Below are 25,838 nucleotides of genomic sequence, written 5' to 3'. Positions count from 1 at the left end.
AAGCACTTAAGAAGTGGCTAATGCAATTGAGGCACTGTTTTTCCTAACTGTATTTAATTTAACGAATTTAAATTTAAATCACCACATGTGGCTGGGGCCTACTGTGCTGGACAATGCAGTGCTACATCAACTTGATAATCACCACTCATTTATTACTTAAGTCCCTTCCTTCATTTGTGGGTAACTGGTATCCTTGACAACTGTCTCGTTTTAAGATATGCTCCTTCTGGTCTTTTATCAAGAACTTCTCTTTGTAAATATATCCTGCTAACCTTTCCTGAAACTGACTCAGGCATGGAATCATCAAATTTAAGCAAGTCCCTGCATCTGCACTGCTTTCCTAGAGATGAAGTAAAGATATTTAAATGTTGTAAAATCAGGACAGCCTCTGGGAGGCACTGGTAGGACGGTTTTCACCATTTTTAAAGTAGATGAAAAGTTGATCCCAAGTTACTCAGCCTAACTCCCTGTCTCTACCAGATTTCTATTATTTCTCTTTATAAAAGGTGCAGAACGTGTAATTACCTTGAAAATGGAAATTCCTGGATCAATGCCACCTCTCATTCAGGAAATGCTGGAGAATTCTGAAGGACATGAACCCTTGACCCCAAGTTCAAGTGGGAACCCAGCAGAGCACAGTCCCAGCACCTCACCCAGCTCAGTGGAAAACAGCGGTGTCAGTCAGTCACCACTGGTGCAATAAGACACTTTCCAGCTACTTCAAACATTCCCCAGTACCTTCAGTTCCAGGATTTAAAACGCAAGGAAAAAAAAAAACATTTTTACTGCTGCTTAGTTTTTGGACTGAAAATATATTAAAACTCAAGAAGGACCAAGAAGTTTTCATATGTATCAATATATACTCCTCACTGTCTAACTTACCTAGAAATACAGACTTTTTCAATTCTAAAAATCAGCCATTTCATGCAACCAGAAACTAGTTAAAAGCTTCTATTTTCCTCTTTGAACACTCAAGATTGCATGGCAAAGACCCAGTCGAAACGATTTACCCTGGTTAAGTTTCTGAAGACTTTGTACATACAGAAGTATGGCTCTGTTCTTTCTATACTGTATGTTTGGTGCTTTCCTTTTGCCTTGCATACTCAGAATAACCAAGACACCAAGGTTGTGAAACAGACTACTGTTATGTGTCCGGCTAAGAAAAGCTAAAAAAAATAACTGTCTTGCTTTCACAGAGCAATCAGGACATCAAGGTAAGGAAAGGGGACTGTTGTACAGTATGACAAGATAAAACTAGAGAGAATTCTAATTTAGTTAGTACGGAAGCCTGTCCTTGCTCTTTCTGACGCTCTCAAACTGCGTCTTCTATTTCATGTTGCCCAGTCAAAAGATACAAATTCACTGCACTAGCAGAAGAGAATTCTGTATCAGTGTAACTGCCAGTTCAGTTAATCAAATGTCATTTGTTCAATTGTTAATGTCACTTTAACAGTGGTTTATTACTTAATGACATAACTACACGATTTTTTTTAAAAAAGATACATTTTTACAGTAATGGTAGCCTCCAAGGCAGAAACACTTTTCAGTGTTAATAAGTTTTTTGTTTACCTATTCACAAGCCATTAGGGAAATTTCATGGGACAATTAGCAGACTGGTCTACCACCTATACCATGTAACTCCAGTGTCTTTTCCGATGCGTGCCTGCTATGGAGGGTTTTTTCTAGCCTCCTTGATGCCCAGGGGCTAATATGAACTCCCCAAGGCATGGACAGAGAATCTGCATCCTTTGACCTTGTTCGATCACTATGAAGCAGAGTGAAAGCTGTGGTAGAGTGGTTAACAGATACAAGTGTCAGTTTCTTAGTTCTCAGTTAAGCACTAGTGGATTTTTTTTTTTTTTTTGATATATTAGCAAGTCTGTGATGTACTTTCACTGGCTCTGTTTGTACATTGAGATTGTTTAACAATGCTTTCTATGTTCATATACTGTTTACCTTTTTCCATGGAGTCTCCTGGCAAAGAATAAAATATATTTATTTTAAAAGTGTATGGGAGCTTTTACTACACTTTCATCTTACTTAGTAAAGACACAGAGTACACAGTTCCATTTTTAATGTTTAAATTTCATTTCAAAAAGCAGGTCTGTAGTCTGCAACCATGACAATTAAAATCTGTGCTAATGCACGGCAGTCTATAACAAGTCTACAAGCCAATCAGACAGTACATGACATTTCAATGAGTAAAAAAGAGCATAAAACTGTATGTGTAAGAACAAAATGTTAAAAGGCCTACCACAATAATAAAAAACCATCAATTACATCATCACATTAAAATAAGCCAGATGTACAAAAGTCTGAGACAGAAAAGACAAAAGGACAACACAATTTATCTGTTGAAAAATGTTTCTGTGCTCTTTGGGCACTTAATTAAACATTGCAAAATCAACATCTTCTTCTTCATCAGACTCTGCAAAATATTTTACTTCTTTCCTAGCCCTACCGGTCCGTGGCAGAGAAGGTGGTTCAGAAGTGAAGTCTGATGGGAAGATGTCCACATCTGAATCCTGATCAAAAGATGTTTTCTTCGGTTTCTAGACAGGTTTAAAAAAAAAAAAAAAAAAATTTAAAACCTCAAAGTTAAAAAAAGACTAGTGTTAAAATGAATTATTATTCCTTACACTTGAGAAATATTGCAAATAATGAGGTTACTAAAATCAAAACTGTAATGCTGACTTAAGTCTAAGACCAGTTATCTAATCCTTTTTCCCCTTTATAAAAATGAGTAAGTCTACTAATCTGCCACCTTGGTGATCTCCTATTTTTTTCTGAACTTCTATATTGCCAAACAAATATGTACAGTGTCCAGACTAGTAAAAAATTATTTGTAAGTACCTATCAATTCATGAAAGGAAAACAAGACTTAGGCACAGCATGGAGTACACACGGTGTTTATAAAAATGCAGGGAAGAGTCATCAAGATGGACCAGAGGCATGGAAGATGACTGGATGGAAAAAGGTCAAGGTGGAGAGCAGCGGAAAGCTAAAAATCTCAATGTTTGTATTTTTATAAAGTTCTAATAGGGAGAGAGAGAAAAAAGAGGGACATTTGAGGTTTTTCTTTTACCATAAGACTGAAAATTAGCCATAGTCAAATGAATTCAAGTTAAAAGAGAAAAATCAGCCCTGGTCAAATAAATCCAAGTTAAAAAGAAATAGTCTTTATTTGGTATGAAAAATAATATTTCAGACAGGTAGCATATAGCTTCTATGGCTCATTGGATGAAATGGAATACTCTTAATCAAGTAGGCTAATTTATGCCATACTTTTACCCAAGAAATAGTCCTGATTGTATGAATTTTATAATTCTTTAACCATATACAAAGCCCCCCTACGCATAAGATAGGCTAGGTTTAAAGCTGTTAAAAGACATTATAGTAATAAGCCAACTAAGCCAGTTATAGATCATAAAACAATGCATTAAAAAGATGTTCCTAATTACCTTGCTTGTTGTTTTGGATGTTTTCCTGCCAGGGTTATAATCACCTTCATTTTCAGAGCCAGATGCTTTCCTTTTCTTTGCCCCTCGGCCTTTACCTTAAAATGATACAAAGGTTTGTTTTGTTTTTTTCTCTCCCAAGGTTAAGTGCGATATAAAAAATAAATGCCACAACATTATATTTCACTTCTTTGCCATGCCCCAATCAGTACTGCAATCCTGGTCTCTAAATATAAATGAGAGAAAAATGTTTTGGCAGCATCATTTCAGTTCCGGGATTGATATGACTAAAAAGTATTTCACAGATACATTTAAAACTAGCTGGAAGGTCCTGGTGACAAACTTTAATGACCAAGCCCATGATACACAAGAGAAAACACTGGCATTATGAACATGTAGTCCTTGGGCCTGAAAAGAAAATGTCTTCAAAGAGTGCTTTTTAAATTGTATGTGATGAAAAAAAAAATTTAGTTTCTAATTTGTCATAGACTAGTACCTTTAAAAATATAAAATGAATCACTAGAAAAGTAATACATATTAGTACAAATTATATGTTTGAATGTGTACTCAAAATTTTACTTATCACACATTAGTAACAACCATTTTAAGTAGCACAGTCTTAGAATAAACCCCCAGTATTAATCATGTAATAATCTGTCAAACTCATATTCCTTCTCAGACTTAGAAGCTCCACATGCAGTTTTTGTTTTGTTGTTGTTGTTTTGCCATCTACCTAACCGCTTACTCTCGTTGGAGGAGGAAGGGCAAAAGTAACATGCAAATGGTGACAAAATATTCTCCATCCTACAATGATGCCAGATGCCAGTGAAACAATGGAACTAAAGTGCAATTCTAAATTTTAAAAATTCCTTAAGAGCTATGACTAACCAGACTGTATTAGTAAAGACAGCCTAAATGATCTTGGGATGTTTATCAAATGAGTCAATGAAATGGCACTTGTGAATTTATAAAAGTTCCCAACCATGCATACCATACATATTGACCTCCTCAGTGACTCTTTCTTTTTTGCCCCTATTCTCCCTTGTTTCCATGTAGGTCTCTAGCTCCTCATCCCAACCACCACTTTAAGACATGAACACATTGATGGTAATATCTGTCGGCTGGATAAAAGGTTGAGCAATGACCCTTAAAATAATGTCTTACACATATATTTTAAAAAGCACCTTTGAGGACTTTCTAGATTCTGGAGGCAAAGAAGGGGTGCCAGGGAGAACTGATGCTGGTGCCCTTACAGGTCCCTTAGTACAGTGATTCCATTTCCTAGATGAGCAAAAAGCTCCAGTCTAAGAGTCCTAGCTCCAATGAGAGTCACTCTCTGGTTGGTGAGGAGCCGTCATCTGACTCTTTAATAAACTACTTCCAGTGAATCTGGGGCAGGGGGTCTTTGAACCATTCTTAGGTGTGCAAGTTGCTTACTTAACCTCTTTGAGTCTCAATTCCCTGATTTATAAAACAGTGCTAGACTTCCTCTGGACTCTAATTCAGCACTGATTCTTAGACACATTGCTTACTGAGGTGCAAAGCAATTTAAAACAAAACAGGATACAGTCTCTCTAAATTCAGTGAGTAGAAGAGACTTTTTTCCACATGGCATACATTAGGTTAACATAATCCTTACCTTTTGGGGGTGTAGTCTTCTTTGGAATGCCAAATTCTGAATCTGAGTCAGAGTTGATAGGCTCTACTTTCTTCTGTTTAGGAGCTCTCTTGGGCTTAGCAGTTGTATCTGAAGACGGTTTTCCTATTAAGCAAATTTCCATTTTATAAATCAATGTAATATACTTACCAACAAACCGCACTCAAGTGAATCCTAATTCCTTACTGCTGATATGAAACTGAGTAGCCTTAAATGACAAAATGGTTTCTTTCACTTGGTGCCAGTGTAAAGGCAAACAATTTCTCATAGATGACAAAATACTTTTTATTTAATCATGAATAATTTGCCTTCTGATATTTCAAGTGAGATTATTTTAAACAAAGGCCATTAAAGTAACTTTAGTGAAGTGAGCAGTAACTTTTAAAAAGCACTCGTCATGACAAAAAAGTAACATATTTGACATTAATTATAACTCAAGTATAACCACATGTTAAGTCCTAACTTCTAATAGAGAAAAAAAAAACAACACATTTTTATGGGACCCTCAAATACCATGAATAGAAGCTGATTCACTTCCATCCAAAAGTTGAAATCCAGACATGGCACTTTTATATGGAAAGAAACGAAGATTCCAGGTAAGTACACAATAGATCCAAAGGTCTTTGTTTTTATGAATTTTGTTTTTAAAATAGACCTGGTTTTTCAGATTTACAGTCTATGTGAAAACTGTGATAAATCAGTCTTGTGTGATTAGTAAAACCTACTTTGGAAAAAAAAAAAAGCATTAAATTAACCAGACTTTTTCTATTACCAAAAAAACAGAACAGGCTAATTATATGGAAAATGTATTCCCAGGCCCAATTTGAGGTGCTAGGGTGAAGGCCCCTCATTAGAACAGCAAGTGGTAGTGGTAGCCACAGATTTTGTGCCTTTTTCCCCAAGTCCTTATGACTAAATGTACCACCAGAGCCACATGGCAGGCAGTTCCTAACGCGAGTATAGGTCGATGCAGCTGTGTGTTCTAGGAACCTCCTTTTTTCTTCATTAGAGTTTGCAGGCTACTAGTGTTAGGTGGCACTTAAAACTCTACCACGCAAATGCCCAAGTCAGATATCTGAGTGCTATGAGCTTTTTCGCTATAAACTACTGGAGCTACAGAATTTAACTTGTATAGTAATATATGTAATTTGAAGTTAACAGAGATGACCTCACAGAGGGACAGGATGCATCCTCTCGAAATGGTATTTTGTGGGAACTGTAGTTTTGGAAGAGCCTAGAGGAAGACTGAGGGCTTCAACTATTTCACACAGGGATCACCTACGCAAGTGACACAAGGCTAGTTTAACTACTGGTTAAACAAGCAAATAGGACAGTTGGTGTGGTATGCTAGCGTTTTAGTTAATACTCCACTCTAACTCATGACATTAAAGAGGAGTGAGGAGCGTGATGAAGGAAATAGGTTGATATGTTCAAACAGGTGATACAGCTCCCAGGTTTTCAGGGTGGTTATAAAGCGCTCACATGAAGACAACTTAAAAAAAGATGCATAAAGGGAAACTAGGGCCTGTCTCAGTTTGAGTTCCCCAGAAGCAGATCCCACCTGATCCCAAAGCAAAGACTCAAGTACAAGTACTTATTTGGGAGGTGAAAAAAAAAGTACAAAAACGAGACGTGAAGAGAAACCTGTCATCACTCTGAGGGCTTATCTCTGAGCTTCTCTCTTAACATGAGCAACCCCTGAGTCACTGTAAAATACACACCCCAGAGTTAGCCCACCTGAATGGCAAGAGCACTAATATATTTGCAAACCAGCTTTTCTCAATCACTGATAAAGGGTGGCTGGGGTGGGGAAATACGAACATTTCAACATAGTAACAAAAAGTCAGTCCTGAGGCAAAGAAATATAAACACTGGCTAATATGTACTGAAGTGGTATGGGCAGGGCACCTGATGTGTTGGCCAGAGAAGCTTCTGTAGTTAATTTCTTACCATGGTCCTAGTGCATTCAAAGTTAAGTAGGGATTTTTGTTGTTGTTCTGCTACATCTAATACATGTGTGTCTACAATGGTATTGTCTGTTTTACATTTGTAAGGTGCTGAAAAGATTGTCCACACTGATGTTTATTTACTTGCTATGCAAGGAACACTTACCTTTTAAACACGAAGCACTAATACTGACCTTCCAAAATACCAAGACTATGTACCTTGGTGTTAATAACAGATTCAAGAATTAAGTGAAATCAACTTAGATTTATGGACAACCTAAGGTTATGGATAAGAAAGAAGCTACATGACACAAAGAGAACCTCAAATGAACTAACCAATCATTCCAAATGAGGCGTTAAGATAGGACCTACATAGATAACACAATCAGGCAAGACAAAATTTTTATCTATTTTACAACCTAACAACTATAGGAGACCTTATTAGAAGGTCTATTAGAAAGACCTTTTCTAGACCTTATTAGAAAGCTATCTTTAGTATCATGTATGGGATTATTTTATAATTACAACAGCTTTAAGAATGAGATCTTATACACCTTTTAGTAATTACCTCATATGGTTAGAAAACAAGAGGGATTCTCTTTATACGCGTTTATACTATTTTCTACTGAAGTCCAAGTGCAAGCAGTTTCGAATTATATTAAATTTCCTTTAATATCAACTATATACCGTTTATGCAACGCTTAACAACACCAAATAAGTACATACCCTTTTTAGCAGCTACTGTTTTACTTGGAACCTTATCTGTTTGTTTCAGACCAAACGATGGTGAAAAAACAGAGGCAGAATCTTCTTCATTACTGTCAAATTTAGCTGAATCTAAAAAGTACAAAGTTTTTCAGTAAAGAGATTCTATAAGGACCACCTAATAGTTAAATTTTGATTCTTTACTGATGACTTGTCTTTAGCTAGATAATTGATCTTATGAATTTCTACTTTGTGATCATATAGTCCATAATAACAGCTGAAAACAAAAGATGTACAATGTTATATTTCAAAAATGTTAACTCCGTTGGTAAAACAATATAGAAATGCATAGAGTAATGAAAATTCTTAATAGTCCCAAATGTTCATCATTTAAAACATAACTGACCAACTCAAAAATACTGATTTTAAAATGGAATATTAAAAGGTTCTCACTGTGATTATTTTAGTATCTACACATCTAATGCTATTAACCATTTCAGGAGTATCAGTAATAATGTTCAAATCTAAGAGAATAACTTCTTTTAAAAACCGATTTTAAATCATTGAAGGTCAATTTAAAAGGCAGGTAGGCTTACCTTCAGTTTACTTTTACACTCAATTAATCAATCAGTTTCTCCCTCCCTCCCTCCCTCTGTCAAACCCAAACAGGAACTCTTAAAATGTCTACTTGGATGTGATAGTTTTATATAAATGTTTTGACAACCTGTCAAAAATGCCTATCTATATTCACAGAACATATACCAGATCTATGTCTGTCTGCCTGTGTGTGTGTGTGTGTGTGTGTGTGTGTATATACACAAGACAGTTAGTCTACATAGTTTTGACCTTAAAAATTCCACACACAAAAATATAGGGAATAAAAAGTATATACCCCAATTAAATTTGCTTCTATGAAGGGTTTAGTCTTTTTGTTACTACGGTTTAATATAACAAATCTGAATATTAGTCCCTTTGTAGTTTTTAAAAAACTGTCACATATACATTCATATTGCCATGAAAATCAAATTTCATGTTCCAAAATTTCTTTATCTTTTTCTCTATTAAAACACTATACCCACATCCATACACTTCATACACATATCTACCTACCCACCTAAATGGTTCCATATTGCCTACTTGACCAATTAGTTGGTACTCATCTCAGGAAGAGTAAATAAACCTTATTATGTTGAGGGAAATGTAAAAAGTTGTTTTCTACTCATAAAAAAGCCATAGCAATAATACAGTAAGTAAACAATGAAGACTGAATGAGCATACCATCTTCTGACTTCTGAGAGTATGAAGGAAATGAGAAGAGATTCCCAAAATCTTGACTTTTTTTGTCATGTGAAGATTTTCTATTAGAAAGAAAAATTAAACCACAGTATAATTTAAATATATGGTTTCAACCTTGGTAAATGATATATAATGTGTACTAAGGGATTATAATTACAGTTCTCTCACTGGTCTCTCTTTGTTAAAGACAGGGTAACCAAACGCTTTTTTCTGTCTCATATTCACAGGTGTCCACACATACACAGAGACACCAGAAAAGCCAATGATGTAACGTAAGAGAATGGAAGTTGAGCAAAAGTTAAAGTTATTCAAAATATCGCTACATTAAATTTTATGATTAACAGAACTGTTCCAGAATTCAACATCAGTAAATTATTGCCAAAAACTTAAGGAGAAAGTCTGAATCTCTGTCAGTCATCAGTAATCCTATTTCTGATCCTAGACTGCGTATGATAAAACACTTCTTTAAAATAGACAGTAAAGCACTTCCTTTAAAAATCTGAAATAGCTGTTGGGACGAGCACTGGGTGTTATACACAACTAATGAATCGCTGAATACTACAACAAAAACTTATGATGCACTATGTGTTGGCTAACTGAAAATAAAAAATTTTTAAAAAATAAATTTAAAAAACCTGAAATAGCTCACAAACTTCACATCCTACACCTTAGTGTTTGATACTCTCTAGAGGCAAAAATAAATAAATAAATATGAAAAATCAATCAAGGCCAAAGTTAGGGAAGAAAATCAAACCTCCCAGTTCTAAAGTTTTAGTAACTTCTCTGAACCATGTTGTCTGACTATGTCCCATAGGCCTGCTGCCTATTTTTATAAATAAAGTTTTCCTGGAACACAGCTATGCTTGTTCATTTACATACTGTTCATGGCTGCTTTCTTGCTAAAATGGCAACACTGAGCAGTTGGAACAGAGACCATACGGCCTGCAAAGCCTGAAATATTTTCTATAGAGCCCTTTATGAGAAAAAACCTGCCAGTCCCATGCTTTAAGATACAGCAACAGTTCAGTCAACAGCTGCAATATTACCTAGATTTTTTCCTTTGTGAGGAGGACCTTACCTCGAATGATGATAAATTCTTAGATATAGTTTACTAGGGGATCTTTGATAGATTTCTAAATAACTGTACCATGTAACTGAATAGTAGTTGCTTCATTACTTACTCTGGAGTAGCTTTTGATTTGCCTGGTGAAAATGTATATTCATCTTTATCTAGGCCATCTGAAGGAATAAATTCATCTTCCCCATCATTTGTTATGGGAGATGCTTTAACTTTCAGCTCCTCTAAATCATTATTGTCGTCATCATCATCAGCATCATCATCCTCTTCTTCTGAGAAATCAAATGTGTACTTAGGCCTTTCAGCTAGGAGAAAAATAAAAGTGAAGGTTAAACTCAAATCCAACTTTATCCACATGACATATTATGAATAATGCATTTGAAAAATATTCCAGCTATCTCTAACACAAGAGGGGAAAAAAAAGACAAGCATTCAGAAAAAAAAAAAAAAGCCAACAACTTCGGCCTCAATTATTTTGATAATGTTAAGTGTTCATCTTGTTCTTCCCAGGAGGCGAATTGGGTAATGCTGCATATGGAAAGGAGAGCATAAACTAATGAGATTAATGATTAGGGTGCTATTTGTCATACTTAAATATGAACTCAGAAATAGTGGGGAATATAAGCCATTGTAAAAGTGACTACTAAGATTTCCCATTTCTACAATGAGAAGGCCAATTTACTAGTCTTAGTGCTAAACGTTCTCTTAACCTCCTGCATTAAAACTTCTATCTTCTATTCACAGTTTTACTATGAAATGACAGACAGTATTCTTCAGATGAATGAGAAAAAAATAGAGATAAGACCTGAGTATATTACTAAAACAATTTAATATAAAGCATAAAAAGTACCAGCTATGGGGAAAGGCACATTGGTACAATGCAAATAACTTTTATAATTTCTAGCATATATTATGGGAATAAAATTTTTAAAACATTTGGGTGCTATGTAATTTTATACTTCATTTTAGATGTATGAGAAAGCCTAAATATAATTTTGAAGCATCTAATTTAATAAATTTTCATATAACTTAAATTACACATGTTAATTCACCTACATTGTACTACCTATGCACATTAGGAAAAGAAAGTCAATCACCAGTGATTAGAGAACCGAAGAATTTAAGGCCTGACATATAATTTAAAAAGTATCTCCCAGAGGTAAAATAGCCATAATATGGTATCATTCATTTTAATTAGGACTTACTAAAATTTGAGAAGAATCTATAAAATAGGACAGTCAATTTTTAAGTACTTGAAGACTTCAAATTAATGAATATTCACAAAGGATAAAACTGCATATTTAACAATATAGAATAACAAAATGGTATCTTCATCCTAACCCTAGCACTACAGTTACATAAATTATGCAACGTGCATGGAATCAGACTCCTAAAGCAGGAGGAAATTTTTCATGGGGGAAAAAAAAATGAAACAGAAACAAAACTACAAAGCACTTCTATTGATCTATCACTGTCGGTGTTCTACCAAGGTACATTTTTACCAAACATCTTCAAACTATGGAGGGAATATAACTGAAACTTTTTAATACAAATCAGTAAGAAAACTTGGTTTACTTTAGAGTAATTTATGTCCAACTTTGCTAAAAACATCATTCTGTAAATCATTTTTTTTTTGTCTTCGTGAATTGTAACTTCGGAAATACTAACAATTTAGTACTTTAATAGCATTGATAATACTAATACTACTAACTTATATGAGTAATATTAACTTGGTCAAACTATAATATACAATAAAATAAATATACAATGTATCAAAATACCAGCTGCTCTCCTAAGCAAAGAATCTCTTGGAATAACCACAGGTTCTGTTTCTTCCAAGTCACTTTCTGACTTGGATTCATCATCTGACCAAGGATTCCGTTTCTTCACTTTCTTTGCACTGGATTTACCAGATGATGTAGGTGTTTTTCTCACCCTGGTACCTAAAAACAAAACAACAACAAAATATCATTAGTAAAAATAAAACTGTTAATAATGAAAGGTTAATTATAAAATAACAAGTGTTCATGAAAATTGAGAAATTACATCAACTATTAGAAGAAAAAACACAGTAAAAAAAAAATAGTAATGCCCTGTACATATATGCATTTTCTCACAAAAAAACTTTGTAACAATTCCTCACCAGGCTCCTTTCTCTCCCTTTTGGGTTTGGGACCTTTATTTACAGGAGCTGACGGGACCAATGCCTCTTCTCCAGTACCCTCTACTGGTGTTCCACTGAATTCTTCATCGAATTCTACTTTTACTGTTGTGGTATCAAGATCACCCTACACATTAAACAAATAAATAACCAGAAGTAAAAATAAAAATTAACACCATACACTTTAGAGATACATTTCCAGCCATAGATCACTTCTACCTCTGAAACAAATAATATATGTTAAAAAAAAAAAAGATGATAATGATGATGATAGCAAGAGGGGAAGAATGAAGGGGGGGGGAATCGGAAGGGGAGATGAACCATGAGAGACGATGGACTCTGAGAAACAAACTGAGGGTTCTAGAGGGGAGTGGGGTGGGGGGATGTGTTAGCCTGGTGATGGGTATTAAAGAGGGCACGTACTGAATGGAGCACTGGGTGTTATATGCAAACAATGAATCATGGAACACTACATCAAAAACTGATGGTGTAATGTATGGTGATTAACATAACAATAAAAATTTTTAAAAAATCAACTGTAAAAAGTAAGAAGGCAGCTTTTGATTAGCAAAGGGACTTTCAAACCAATAGCAAAATATACCATAAGGTACCTGCAAAATAAGTTCCTATAGTTCAGACCTCTACATACTAGAAACACATCAGATTATTGAAGGAAGATAAGCAACACATGTCATGCACTGCTAGGCATTAGTCAGTCTCCCTACCCCAAGATTATTAAAAGACAGAGAAAGACACAAGGACAAGTCACTACAATACAAATAACAAATATGGAGGGAGGTGTAAAAGTAGCCCTTGGGGAGACGTGAGCAACTCTGCCAAGTGCAGGGTCAGGGAAGATTCCATGGAGAAGGAGCCTTTCTAATTGAGTTTTGAAAGAATCATGTATGTTTGCTAAGTGAGGAGAGGGAAGGAAGGAAGAGCACCCCAGTTTGCAAAAGACACAGAGGCACGATCGCCACATTGTATTTAGGGAATTACAAATAGTCTGCTAGGATTGGAGGAAAGAGTAGCCACACAGAAACTAGGGAGGCACGCAGTTGCTAAATCACTGAATACCAGAGTCTGTGTGTAGTCAGTGGGGAGTCACCGAAAACTTTTAAGCATTTGTGCAATAATCACTTATTTTTGGAAATATCACTTGGGTAATAAGAGACTAGACAGAGATGAATGAAGTGGCAAAAAGTAGAAGTCATGATAAGATCACTAGAGACAGGAAGACTAATTAAGAGGAACACTTCTGTCAGAAAAGTTATGGAATTCTAAGACAGTATCAATGGGGATGAAGATAAGAGGGTGGATTTTGGAACTGCTTCAGAGGCAGTCAATAGGATTTAGTTACTGATTAAATGAGCAAGTCCCAGGTTTTGGACTTGTTAGTGATGGCTAATAAGGCACAGGGGTGAAAGAGGTTTTTTGAAATCAGGATAATGGGCTCAGCTTCAGATATGTGGAGTTTGGGCAGTGGGCACTCAGGTGGCTTTATTACCCTGGCCCTCCTGAAAACATTACAGCTTAGGGACATAGATTAAAGAGTCATCAGTGTGAGTGAAAAAAGCTCTGGGCATAGATGAGGTTACTTGAGACTATTTAAGGTAAAGAGAAGAGTGCTAAGAACACCAAGTGAAAAGGAGAGAAGTTATTTCCTAAAGAGGAACCTGTGTGTGGTAGGAAGCTACGTAAGAGGGAAAGAGTATAGATGTCAGTTTATCAGAACAGTTTGAAGAGAGTGATCTCTTTGGTATCACAATGTTCCTATACTTTCAAACATTCGTTCGGCAGAGAACTCTCCAACCCTCTCACTCCAACTCTGAGGTTCATTTCCCAAGCTCTAATTAGACTACTGGACATGTCTACATATCCCCTGGATTCTAAAATCAACCTGCCCCAAAAAATCTGCCTCTCTCTTTCAAACCAGCATGGCTCCTCTTCCCTCAACTTTGAACAGCCCTCTCAGTGTTTCCTTCTTCTGGCTAACTCTTGCCCAACCTGCTGGAGGGTTAGGTAAATCCCATACTTTTAAATCCTCAATAGCACCAGTCAATGCCAATGACATAAGAGGTGCCTGGTAATTTTTTTTAACTAACAGTAATAACAAATAAATAGTAAAAAATAGCTTACTTTGAAAACCACACAGACCCTTTTCTGCTTATGAGACTTCTATGAATTGCTCATAATGTAGAATTAAAAGTTTCATTTTTAAGCTGATACACTTTTTTGGTTGTGATTCCATGATTTTAAGGTAGAATGCTGCTGAATAGAGTATTTCTCTCATCAGAATCAAGGGGCACCTGGGTGGCTCAGTCGTTAAGTTTCTGCCTTCAGCTCAGGTCATGATCCCAGGGTCCTGAGATGGAGCCCTGCATCCGGCTCCCTGCTCTGCAGGAAGCCTGCTTCTCCCTCTCCCACTCCCCCTGCTTTGTGTTCCCTCTCTCGCTGTGTCTGTGTCAAATAAATAAAATCTTGAAAGAGAGGGAGGGAGGGAGGGAGGGAGGGAGGGAGGGAGGGAGGAAGGAATTAAAAAAACAGAATCAACTAAGTAATTCCTTACATGTATGTGGATCCCTAACTTAACGTTTTCTTTCTGTGGACCAACTGATCTCACAGAACAAATGATTGCCTATCACAGTGAAATATATTAGAAACAAAGCATGACTTAAGCACACAGTAAAATTAAAATACATATATACATTGGAATCCACCAATGAGCTAAAACAAGAGATACGTCATACCTTTTTCTTCTTCAGCAACTTTTTGCTGGCATCTGCCTTCATAGCAGTAATTTCAGGAACTATTCTTCTCCCATAAGGTGAGGGCATTGTCTCTTCCAATTGAAGTTTCTTCACCTTAGGTTTGCCAACTTTACCTTTTATTGCTTTTCCAGCCATTCCAGCCAGAATATCCTCTCGTTCTTGCGCTTCCACTTTCTGAAGTATAATTAAAAAGGAGGCAAGGGAAGAGGGTGGGTGCATAAACAACTCGTAAGAAAAGACAATCACTACTGCATAAGAAATTAAAACGAGTATCATTAAGGAATAAACCTTTCCTTCCGACTGATATAATCTAAAATAAACATTAAAAAAACACAATAATTCTAAGTCAAAAGACCTGAGTTGTAGTTCCAAGCCTAACTAGCTTCTCATTTGTAAAATAAGGGGGTAGTAACTAAACGACCTATATGGTCCCTTCTAACTCTAAGATCCTATGATATATTGGGCAATTTTAGAAAAAGTTTTTATTTTCTATCTTTCTCTATCTTTAAAAAAAAAAACAGAATTCTACCTGGAGAAAACTAAATTATAAAAAAAAGTTAAAATTTCTCTGTTATAAACCTAAAGACACTATCTATTCTACTTTGTAAAAATCAAAGTACCAATATTCAATCATATATATTTTGTTCTTACCTCTTTGGGGGAAAAGAGACTGAATCAATAAGCTATTTTGAAGTCAGTTAAGAAAATTTGATAGAAAGTATCAGAACTCAGTTTATTCTAAATTCCCATTCCATATAACTTTTTTTTTTTAAAGATTTTATTTATTTATTCATGAGAAAGAGAGACAGAGAGGCAGAGGGAGAAACAGGCTCCCAAGGAGAAGGGAGCCCGACTCAATCCCAGGACCCTGGGATCATGACCTGAGCCGAAGGCAGATGCTTAACCACCTGAGCCACCCAGGCGCCCTCCATATAACTTTTTGTATTCATCTATTCCAGGTAGAAATTATTTCTTTATAACTTCATATAGCTAGAAGTTTAATCCTAATGTGGCTTATAAACACATTAGCCTTTTCAGAGTTAAAAGAAACTGAAATAAACATTACTTTTCCAAATATTTTTTTAATGTAGACTTAACCTACATCCAGTTCTTCAACAAATGCTGCTAAGTCTTCTTTCCAAAGATCTGAAGGTGATTTTCTTTTAAGATCATTGACTTCTCGCCCCTATAATAAGAAAGTAGTATAATTTAAACAATCAGTAACTTAATATATAAAGGGTAAATCAAAATACTTCTTTTTGGAAAAAGAAAAAGAAATGGATAATACTGAAATAGTTTCAAATTATTTAACCCACAAAAGTTCATACTTTTGCATCTCTCTGTTTAATCAGTTCTTCAACTTTTTCTTTAGTAAGAGACCACAGAGACATATTTAAAATATAATTAAAATCGGGGCCTGAAGGAGTTCCTGAATCAGAGGAACTATCATCATGCTGGTTTTGTGTTTCTTCCTCTTCTGCTGCCTGTAAAAAATAATAAACTTTATATTAAAGTCCTGTATAGTATTAAATCAATGCTGAATTTTACTGAATATTGAGCTAAAAATTCCACAAATGCTATACTCTTAATACTCTATCTTAAGGGTGGATGGGGTTCTTTTAGATTATCTGCAGATTACCTATAAAAAATGTATTTCCTATAAAAAGTTTTCTAAAAATACACAATAGTAAGTCTTCAAAAGGAATGGGTATATTCACTCCCCATTTATATAGGAATGTGATGAAAAATTAACTGCTTTGCCCAGGAACTAAGTCATGAAATGAGAAGATACCACATATCTTGAAATTAATAGAGTAGAACTAATGTTTTATCACTGCATCTTGTCAGATTTGTATACTGGTGAGTAAATGAACAATTTGAAACCCAAAATAAGTTATCACCTACGGAGAATGTTTTACAGTTGTAATATAAATATGCTAAGGTACAGTCACTCCTTTGATTTCTTAATAAAAATTCTCTAAAGCAAGAATACTCATGTATGAAGAGAAAGTTCAATTAAGAATTTAGTAGCTGGTAAGTTAGAGTAAGAATTATGAGGGGTATTCTAAAATTTTATTCATAAGGTCTTTTCTCATAGAAAAGATTGCAATGGGGGCGCCTGGGTGGCTCAGTCATTGAGCATCTGCCTTCAGCTCAGGTCATGATCCCAGTGTCCTGGGATCGAGCCCTGCATCGGGCTCTCTGCTCTGCGGGAAGCCTGCTTCTCCCTCTCCCTCTGCCCCTGCTTGTGTTCCCTCTCTCGCTGTGTTTCTCTGTCAAATAAATAAAAAATCTTAAAAAAAAAAAAAAGATTGCAATAAAAAATCCTCTTTTGCTAGTATTAAATTTCAAAATCCAGTGAATTTAATAGAAGTTATTATAGGTGACATCACCTCTAAGATTTTTAAAATAACAAGAGCCATTAAATAAAACTGCATTTAAATTATTTAAGGCACTCAGATAATTAAAAACGACTGAGTTAACCATGATACTCCATGAAACAAAAAGTTCACTTTTGGCAACCAAAAAAGAAAAAAATTGTTTTCAATTTAGTTTAAAATTTTCAGGAAAATAATGTATATATACTAAGTAAAGTTTAGCATACTTTAGAGGGGATAAAAATATAAATTGCAAAGCAACATGCTTCATTACATAAACGAAACTATGAATTCAATTAAGCAACAATAGCCAAATAAGAAATGCTGTTGCTGAGTTCATCAATGATTAATAAGTACCTAGACAAACAGTACTTACGACAAATTAATAAATTCTACCATTTTTAAAAATTCTTCATGAAACTGTGTTTCTTTGGAATATTTAAGTTGTTACACTACTATTAAAATATTACTAGGGTGTCATAAAATCCTGTTTAGATCCACACTTTAAAAGTCTATTTGCTCTAGGCTTTGATGACACCCAAAGTATTATTAACGAACGCTCGATGAATATATGTGTATTATCATTGTTAACATGAAGATAACTAAGGATATTTTCAGAAATCAGAAAAATAAACTTTTCAAGTTCCAACGACAGAATTCTATTATGTTAAAAAAAAAACTAATCTCATAATCATCTGCTTTATAATTCTCTCTTCTCCAACTCTATACAATAGGACACTCTTAGAAGAGCAGCTCCTTTTGTTACCTTAATCCCCAAAGTGAACACATGGCCAAGATGCTGAGAAAATTTTGATGGTGACAATGAAGTTATTGAAACCAACCACTAAGTTTTACCCATGAAATCTACTTCCACTGGAAGGGCATTCTCAAACCCTACACACCTTTACCTTCTAAAACTAAGCATTAAATTTACTAGCTTACTAGTTAATATTTTTTAAGATATAGTTTAAACCAACAGTCCATACAGAAGGGCAAGCAGTGTATAAACCATAATTTGGGATTCAAAAATGCAGTAAAATACATTGAAAGGAAAGCAAAGTGCTTGGATCATCTTAATTTTGAATAGTCCCCATCTTGTCCTACCCCATTTTCCCTAAACGATAAATAAGCCTATTATCTTAACATGTAATTGCTAAGTATATAATTTATTCTAATTTTACTCGCTCTAATATCTGGCATTATACTGACTGTTCAAAATTTTAAAAAGTTTAAATAATATAAACAAAAGCAGATGTCAATGTAGTTGATAAAAAATATGGAAAACATTGTGGGTTGAGAATTCAGAAATGTAAGGAAGTTTTAAGTTATGTCATATAATAACTTTTTTAAGGATAATAACATCAGTATCATATATACACAACATTCCAGTTAAGTAAAAAATTAGTCATTTCCATAATTTTCTTCCTTTTGTACATTTGTGTTCTCAATCACAATGTTGTATTGCCTTTTTAAGTTTTTCTTTTAATTATTCACAACCGCAAGAAACTAATTCTTGAGAATTTCAAAGTTTCAATATTCCATTCACTGAATACTAGATATCTGAAATGAATAATTAATAAAACATCAGACTTTTAATCTGAAGTTCCAGGGTTTAAATCTCTGGTCTAAGATCTAAGCACAGGGCAGAGCACATACTTGGTGCTCGATAAACACTGTAATACTGAATATTTTGTCTTTAGTCTTCCCAGCATAAACCGAAACCAGACCAAGTGAATAGTGATTGGATACCATACTATGACCATAGTCAGACCAGTGTGAAATGATTTATGTGCTACCAGTGTAGTTCCCAGATAGTACACATGCACCTCACAAAAACCACCACCACAAACAACTAACACCCTTTAATGGCAGGCTCAGAAAAAAGGCCAAGGAGACTGAGCTACCTTCTCACACCTGGAGTCATTTCTCCAGGCCCTGGTTGAGTCACACTGGCAAAGTGCTTTGTGGTGGGTGTGCACTGCAAATTCCTGTACTGTATCTGTTCTGTGGATAAACAGAAGACTTCAGTCTCCAAACAGACAACTCGGCACCTTTATAGCAGTACTGAATTTAAAATTTAGGGATTGGGTTGTTTGTTTTGGAATTTGCTTTTAAAAGCTTCTCTGAATGTCTTGTTCTGCAAATGATTACCTTTTCTTGTGCTTCTTTCCAGGCTTTCACTGGGTCAGATTCATAACCTCTCTGGACTAACATTTGAATCAAATCTTTCTTTGACCTATTCTCTATGTGAGGGAAAAATAAAGTTAGGATCAAGAAAAGAGATTCAATTTGTATTTGTTTATATTCTACTGATAAAAATGTCTTCTATTAATAAAGATTTTTTTTTCCATTTTAACTAATGTTTAAATTTTTAAAGGTTGCATCTTACCTATAGTAATTTTTCCTTGTATCTTCTCTAAAATGAAACGGGCTTGATTGTTAAGCTTTGTAGACTCTGCTCCCAACATTCCTACAAGCCACTCCCTACGTAAACCATAATAACTTAATCGTAAATCAAAGAATTCTTTCAAAATGTCTTGCACGGTTTCATACTTCTTGAGACATCCCATATGATCAAAGAGTACCTAAGAAAAACACAAAGTTTTTGAAGATGACATAAATCTGTATTGGTATTTTTAACTTGTGGGACATCTACAGTATGTAAAATAACTATAACACACTTAAATGAACATACACCACCCCTAAAAGCTGTTAAACAGAACCAAAACTATTAAGTACATTTCGGTAAATATTCTTTTGGTGACTCCAAGAAACTGATAAATTCCCAAAACTATGAAAATATTTAAGATAATTTTGAAAATAAAAATAGATCCTTTAAAAAAAGGTTCTAATTCAAAACGGCTATAAAACCATCTAAGAAATTTTTTTTCAAACTAAAAGCATTCTAAGTTTACGAATGTTAAAGTTCTCTCTCCCCCACATACTCAATAGATGTGTATTTGTCTCTTTTTGTTTGTTTATAATTATGCTATAATTCAAACTTTCTCAATTTGGAGGAAAATTTTACTTCTTCTCTATCCTTTTTCTCCTTTTTTCTTTCTTTCTTAGCAGATGATGGCAGTTTGTCTCAGCCACTGTGCTACTGGAGTTTTTCTTTACGTCTAAAAGCTAATTTGGAATGGAATGAGGGTAATCATACATGTTCACTTTCTACCTTTCTCTCCAATTATATACAAACATAAATATACAAGTTTAATAAATAGATTGGAATTATGGGGAGATGACTACTCCACAATTAAAATGCTAATAGAGACAAGCATAAGGAACATGAAAATCCTGCACCAATCACTCCCATAACTTTTGGTCAGGGTGTGTATCCCATGTGCTCAAGCCCAGATGCACAAATGCAGAGTTGGGATTAAGAGTAGTGGATAATAATCTAAAGGAATGCACCTTTAGATTCTTCATCAAATATACAGGGGGAAAACCATTCAGACTTACTACAGCCACAACCATCATGAAACCAATTATAAAAGTTCTACTTATGGCATGGAAGAAACATTAAATTAATAGTAAATCTAATCAATTACCATGGAATTACAAGTAAGAGTAGTTTGAAGTTTAAAAACTTTGTGCAATCCAGCAGCTTCTGCTTGTGCTAGCTTCTCTTCAGTCATTTTCACCACAAATTTCACAGTTGTATCAGTATGATATTCTTTATAATCAGAAATTAATGCCGGTGTTTTATCTGTTCCATTTAGCATAGGTTCTAAAACCTGTTCTTTGTATACCTATAAAAGATTTTTAAAAAAGTAATTCTTTTCCTGACACACACTCACATTCTCATACTACAAGTCATGCAATTTTTTAAATATTCCCTACTCTGGTGGGAAAAAAAGAAAAACCTCCCTATCATCTGCCCAGTCAGTACAGAGGACAATATACGGGGGTCTCAATGGTGAAAGAAGATATACAACGTAACGGTTCTGAGTTGCTTCTACACCAAAGGGCAAGGAAAAGGCTGAGTATGAAGAGGATGACATCAACTACATCTGACAAGAGATGACATGCATACTTTTAGATCTGTAATAGCTGACACTGACATGAATTTGTTAACCATATTTATAAGGGTTCCAAGCTAGCTTAAGTCATTCTACATTTAGAGAAATTAAACTTTTAAATTACTATTTGAATACTCAAAGCACAAATTCAACTGGATGGGTCAAAAATGTATACAGGAATTTTTAAACACTATACAGACTTAGAACAAACAATGATGGAATCATATTCTTACCAGAAAGCATTCCACTGCCCTCCTGACAGGCAGCGAAAATACTTCTACTAACCTGTGTCCAAGTTCTAACTGGAAGCTCTGTAATCTCTACTGTGTTTCTATCCACCACAAATATTTCACCACTGACTGCATACTGGTTTTGACCAAGCTCTTGGATGGTTCCTTTAAAGTTTTTGTAATTCGGAAGCTGCAGAGAAAAATAAAAATAACTTAAGGCCCTGACTTCTCTTACTGCCAGTACAATATTTGAATGCCCCATCTACTGCTACTAACAGATTAACATGACTGAAACTAAGTTCCTCATCCTTAATAGTCTGTCTCCAAATAATCACTCATTCTTGAATTCATAGCTTTTGTTAATATAATCTCAGCATCTCCCAATCTCAAAACCTTAGCTTTGGGCGCCCGGGTGGCTCAGCCTGTTAAGTGTCTGCCTTTGGGTCAGGTCATGATCTCAGAGTCCTGGGATACCACCCTGCCTTGGACTCCCTGCTCAGTGGGGAGTCTGCTTCTCTTTCTGCTCCTGCCCCCTGCTCTTGCACTCTGTCTCAAATAAATAATCTTTAAAAACAAAAACAAAAAACCTTAACTTCATCTTTCTTAGTCTTAGAATATTTTTTTCAGCCTATTGCCTCTATACCTCCTTCTCCCCTAGACTAATAATCCTTTAAAATCAAACTCCTTGCATGTTATATTGAAAGTCTTCCACAGTCTGGACCCAATCTAACTTTCTAACTTTTCTCCAATGATTTGCCTTCCATACCCTGCTTGAATATTTTGAATATTCTTACATATATATGTATATGTATCTATATACATATATATGTATCTACCCATATATATATATACACTGAGCACATGAAAAGCATGTATTGACCAGATTGTCTTAATATTCTAAAATATATCTGAAAGGATTAAAACACTATAATCATAAAGCATTTTATGCTTCTATTAGAAAAACCTTAAGTACTTTAAAGTATTTAAGGAGAAAAACAGATTTTCATAAAAAATGAAATTAACTTCAATCAATTTTCATACTAGTGTTTTATTTTAAAATACAAGAATGAAATAAAACTTGGAGAGAAATACATAAAAATATGAAGTTTGTTTCTATATGCTGGTTTTATCAAGTTTTTTTCCTCTTTGCTTATATTTTCTATAATGAGCACTACCATTTTTGTAATACAAATACACTTTAAGTGTATCATGATAAAAGGAAATTTCCAGATGATCCTAAATCACATAGAAAAGGGAGGACACTTTTTTGAGAAGTTTTTCTTGGAGGTAGTTTGGGGCAAAAACAAGCACAGTGGATGATATAAGGGCAAAAATAAAAAAAAATGGGGATACATTAAAATATATACAATTGTTTTTAAGATTCCTTACAACTCCAATACGACTTAGTTTGAGAACAAAAACAAAGTTGCATATAATTTTGTCGTAAAAACATTATTCTCTTTATAATTTAGATATTTGAAAACCTGAAATATGAAGTATTTTTTATTTTCAAAAAAGTTTTTCCCCATAATCCTTATCTCCAGGCTTTTCCCAAAGCTTGTATCTTTTACTATAAGCACATATCAAGTTACATACTACTAAGGTCTTTATTGTCCACAATATGTTCCAAAATGCAAATGCTTCCATTACTTTTCTAAAATGACTGGACTTTGTAGTTAGTAGTACATTATCATTTGTTAAATAAACAATATAAGCAGTAAGTTCTAAATAATTACCATAGGATGAGGATCCAAGCCATCTAGCATTCGTCTGACATTGTTCACAATTTCCCTAGCATCATAGTTGGGTAGTTTACAAGCCCATCCAGTACCAATGCCCTCAGCACCATTTATTAAAACCATGGGAATTATAGGAATATACCACTCAGGCTCAACGCGTTGATTATCATCATAAAGGAATTTGAGCAGGTTGTCATCCACAGCAGGAAAAAGCAGTCTTGATAAAGAGCTAATGAACGGGAAAAAATATGGAAAAATGTCCTGTTTTAGAAAATTAAACTTTATAAAGACTTTACATTTCAAAAATCAAGAAAAATGCTTTTTAAAATTTTGATTCCATGTACTTAACAATACAATTTACCTAAACTTATAACCAAATACATTTCTCTCAGGCAGAAAGCCAGAATAAAATAGCCCTATTTTACTTACATGCTTATTACTTACTAGTCCACCTAATTTCTTAGTATTGGTAAATCATGTTTTATGGACTTCCTCTTACTCTGACTAAACCCCCAAACCCTTCTTCAGCCTAAAAAGTAGTTGGATCAGAAAAAATCCTTACATTAATTAGGACCTGTTTCACCAATAATTCACAAACACTGAGATCAACAAACTTCACTCTATTTGCAATCAAGTACTTTGGAGCATTCACGCTCAACAGAACACCCAATCATCTCTCCATACTTACAATTCTATTAAACATTTAGTTAGTTCCAATATACTTCAAGTAGAACTTTATATCACTGTATCAGCAAACTGTTACCTTAACATTGTGAAAATATAACGAGGGCTTGCAGCATCTTTGCCACCATGAAGCCGAGTTCCAAACTGACCAATAGGCTGAAGCAAGTTAATGTTGTTGCTTCCCACAAAGTTCTGAGCCAAATTCACAATAGTCATCATCAATGCTTGCTACAGCATAGAAACAGAATATAATATTAATATTCTAAATTTTCTATACATATTCCCTAATTTTTATTAAAATCCAAATTCTTGATTCTCTTACATTTCCAAAGAACTTATAAAAGAAAAAATACTTTATTATGCTTAATTATCATTCTTCATGCCAGTAAATATAGTTTTCAATTGATTTCAATCTTAATGCTTACTTCTCCATGATGATAAGCAGACATCTCAGCAACAGATCCAGCCAACTGGGCAACTTTTACTTCACGTTTATCATTCCTCTTGAAACAGGTAAATAAAACTTTTCGTTGTCCTGGTTTAAAACCTATTTTTAAAAAGAACAACCCTCTTTTAAAAAATACTACTCCAGATATAGTTGCAATGTTTCTTTTAATGACTACAGTGTTCTATATATTCAGGAGAAAAAAACAAAGGTATAGTTTGCTTTTGAAAAATAACTAAAATTGTTACTTGAGATTCTGTAACACAGTAAGTACATAGTAACATGTTTTTATACCATCTCAGTCTATTCCAAAAGTGAGGTGCCGCGTAAAAGACCACCCCTTCTGGTCTTAAAGAACTGCTCAATGGCACCAAATCCCTTTCACAGGAGTTGCCGAGTTGCCGAACATTCATACACACAAAATGTCAGTTGTAACTAAAGTAGCAGCAAACCATCAATAAGTCTAAAAAGTATATTACTAGAGTATCCCAAATCAGAAAACCCTTATAAAGAAGAGATGTGTTGTGGCAGTTAAGAATGCAGGCTTTAGAATCTCACTGATCTGGATACTCTTCTCAACTTGGCCATTTACCATTTGACTTTTTGCAAATTACTAAACCAATAGTCTCAGCGTCCTCATCAGTGTAATAGAAATAATTACCTTCCTAACAGGGTGATCATAAGGATTACATGAGATAATGCAAGCAAAGCATTCTGCTTCCTTATCATTCTTCTTGCTCTAGGCCAATGAGCACAGTAATAAACTTTTCAGTATATGCTAGCTATCATCATCATCGTGGGCTCAGAGCATGGTAGAAACAAGATGACAAAATATGGCCACTTTCCTTGAGAATTTTATAATCTAATTAAGGAGGCAAAATTGACACAAGTAAAATAAGAGGCACACAGTACTGGAAGAGAAGTTTAGGCATCTGAAACCAATTTAGACTGCAATTGTTAGAGAAGACTTCATAGAAGGGATATAACTTAAAGCTGATTTAGATGGATGGGTAGAACCATCTGCTATTAGCTGAAAACCCAAGCAACACAAAGATCAACTTGCTAAAAGTTATAAAATGAAAATTAAGTATTTCCAGAAAGAAGAAAAAAAACTGCTCTACCAGGTACCAGTTTCCAAATATTTTTTTGGCAAGTTCGATAAGTTAGGTTTTGGATACTAAGGCATAAAGATGTTTTTAAAATTTAGTCTTGGATAACTATTTTAGAATTTATAAAAATCCCATTTTATATTTTATTTTAAAAAGTCT

General features: G+C 34.6%; 2 protein-coding genes across 9 annotated transcripts in view; one reads left to right on the top strand and one right to left on the bottom strand.

The window, feature by feature from the left end:
• RARB (retinoic acid receptor beta) overlaps positions 1-1,489 on the top strand; it is a 505,987-nt gene extending 504,498 nt beyond the window's left edge. For all 6 annotated transcript variants that reach the window (XM_035724196.1, XM_027587268.2, XM_027587269.2 and 3 more), the window contains one exon: positions 507-1,489. In XM_035724196.1, the coding sequence (XP_035580089.1) occupies positions 507-703 (197 nt within the window). In that variant the 3' untranslated portion in view covers positions 704-1,489. The remainder of the gene's footprint in view (positions 1-506) is intronic.
• A 344-nt stretch (positions 1,490-1,833) lies between these two features.
• Positions 1,834-25,838, bottom strand: part of TOP2B (DNA topoisomerase II beta) — a 59,335-nt gene continuing 35,330 nt past the window's right edge. For all 3 annotated transcript variants that reach the window (XM_027587265.2, XM_027587267.2, XM_027587266.2), the window contains exons 19-36: positions 24,551-24,672; positions 24,205-24,353; positions 23,439-23,670; positions 21,758-21,892; positions 21,002-21,202; positions 19,840-20,035; positions 19,602-19,693; positions 16,401-16,556; positions 16,175-16,258; positions 15,052-15,246; positions 12,284-12,428; positions 11,922-12,083; positions 10,244-10,445; positions 9,045-9,124; positions 7,788-7,898; positions 5,098-5,220; positions 3,462-3,556; positions 1,834-2,552 (exon numbers count right to left, since the gene is read on the bottom strand). In XM_027587265.2, the coding sequence (XP_027443066.1) occupies positions 2,385-2,552; positions 3,462-3,556; positions 5,098-5,220; positions 7,788-7,898; positions 9,045-9,124; positions 10,244-10,445; positions 11,922-12,083; positions 12,284-12,428; positions 15,052-15,246; positions 16,175-16,258; positions 16,401-16,556; positions 19,602-19,693; positions 19,840-20,035; positions 21,002-21,202; positions 21,758-21,892; positions 23,439-23,670; positions 24,205-24,353; positions 24,551-24,672 (2,648 nt within the window). In that variant the 3' untranslated portion in view covers positions 1,834-2,384. The remainder of the gene's footprint in view (positions 2,553-3,461; positions 3,557-5,097; positions 5,221-7,787; positions 7,899-9,044; positions 9,125-10,243; positions 10,446-11,921; positions 12,084-12,283; positions 12,429-15,051; positions 15,247-16,174; positions 16,259-16,400; positions 16,557-19,601; positions 19,694-19,839; positions 20,036-21,001; positions 21,203-21,757; positions 21,893-23,438; positions 23,671-24,204; positions 24,354-24,550; positions 24,673-25,838) is intronic.

Source organism: Zalophus californianus, chromosome 1 (assembly GCF_009762305.2).
Source record: "Zalophus californianus isolate mZalCal1 chromosome 1, mZalCal1.pri.v2, whole genome shotgun sequence".
Lineage (NCBI taxonomy): Eukaryota > Metazoa > Chordata > Mammalia > Carnivora > Otariidae > Zalophus > Zalophus californianus.
The sequence above is the reverse complement of the archived record's forward strand: the minus strand, read 5'-3'. Positions and strand labels throughout refer to the sequence as shown.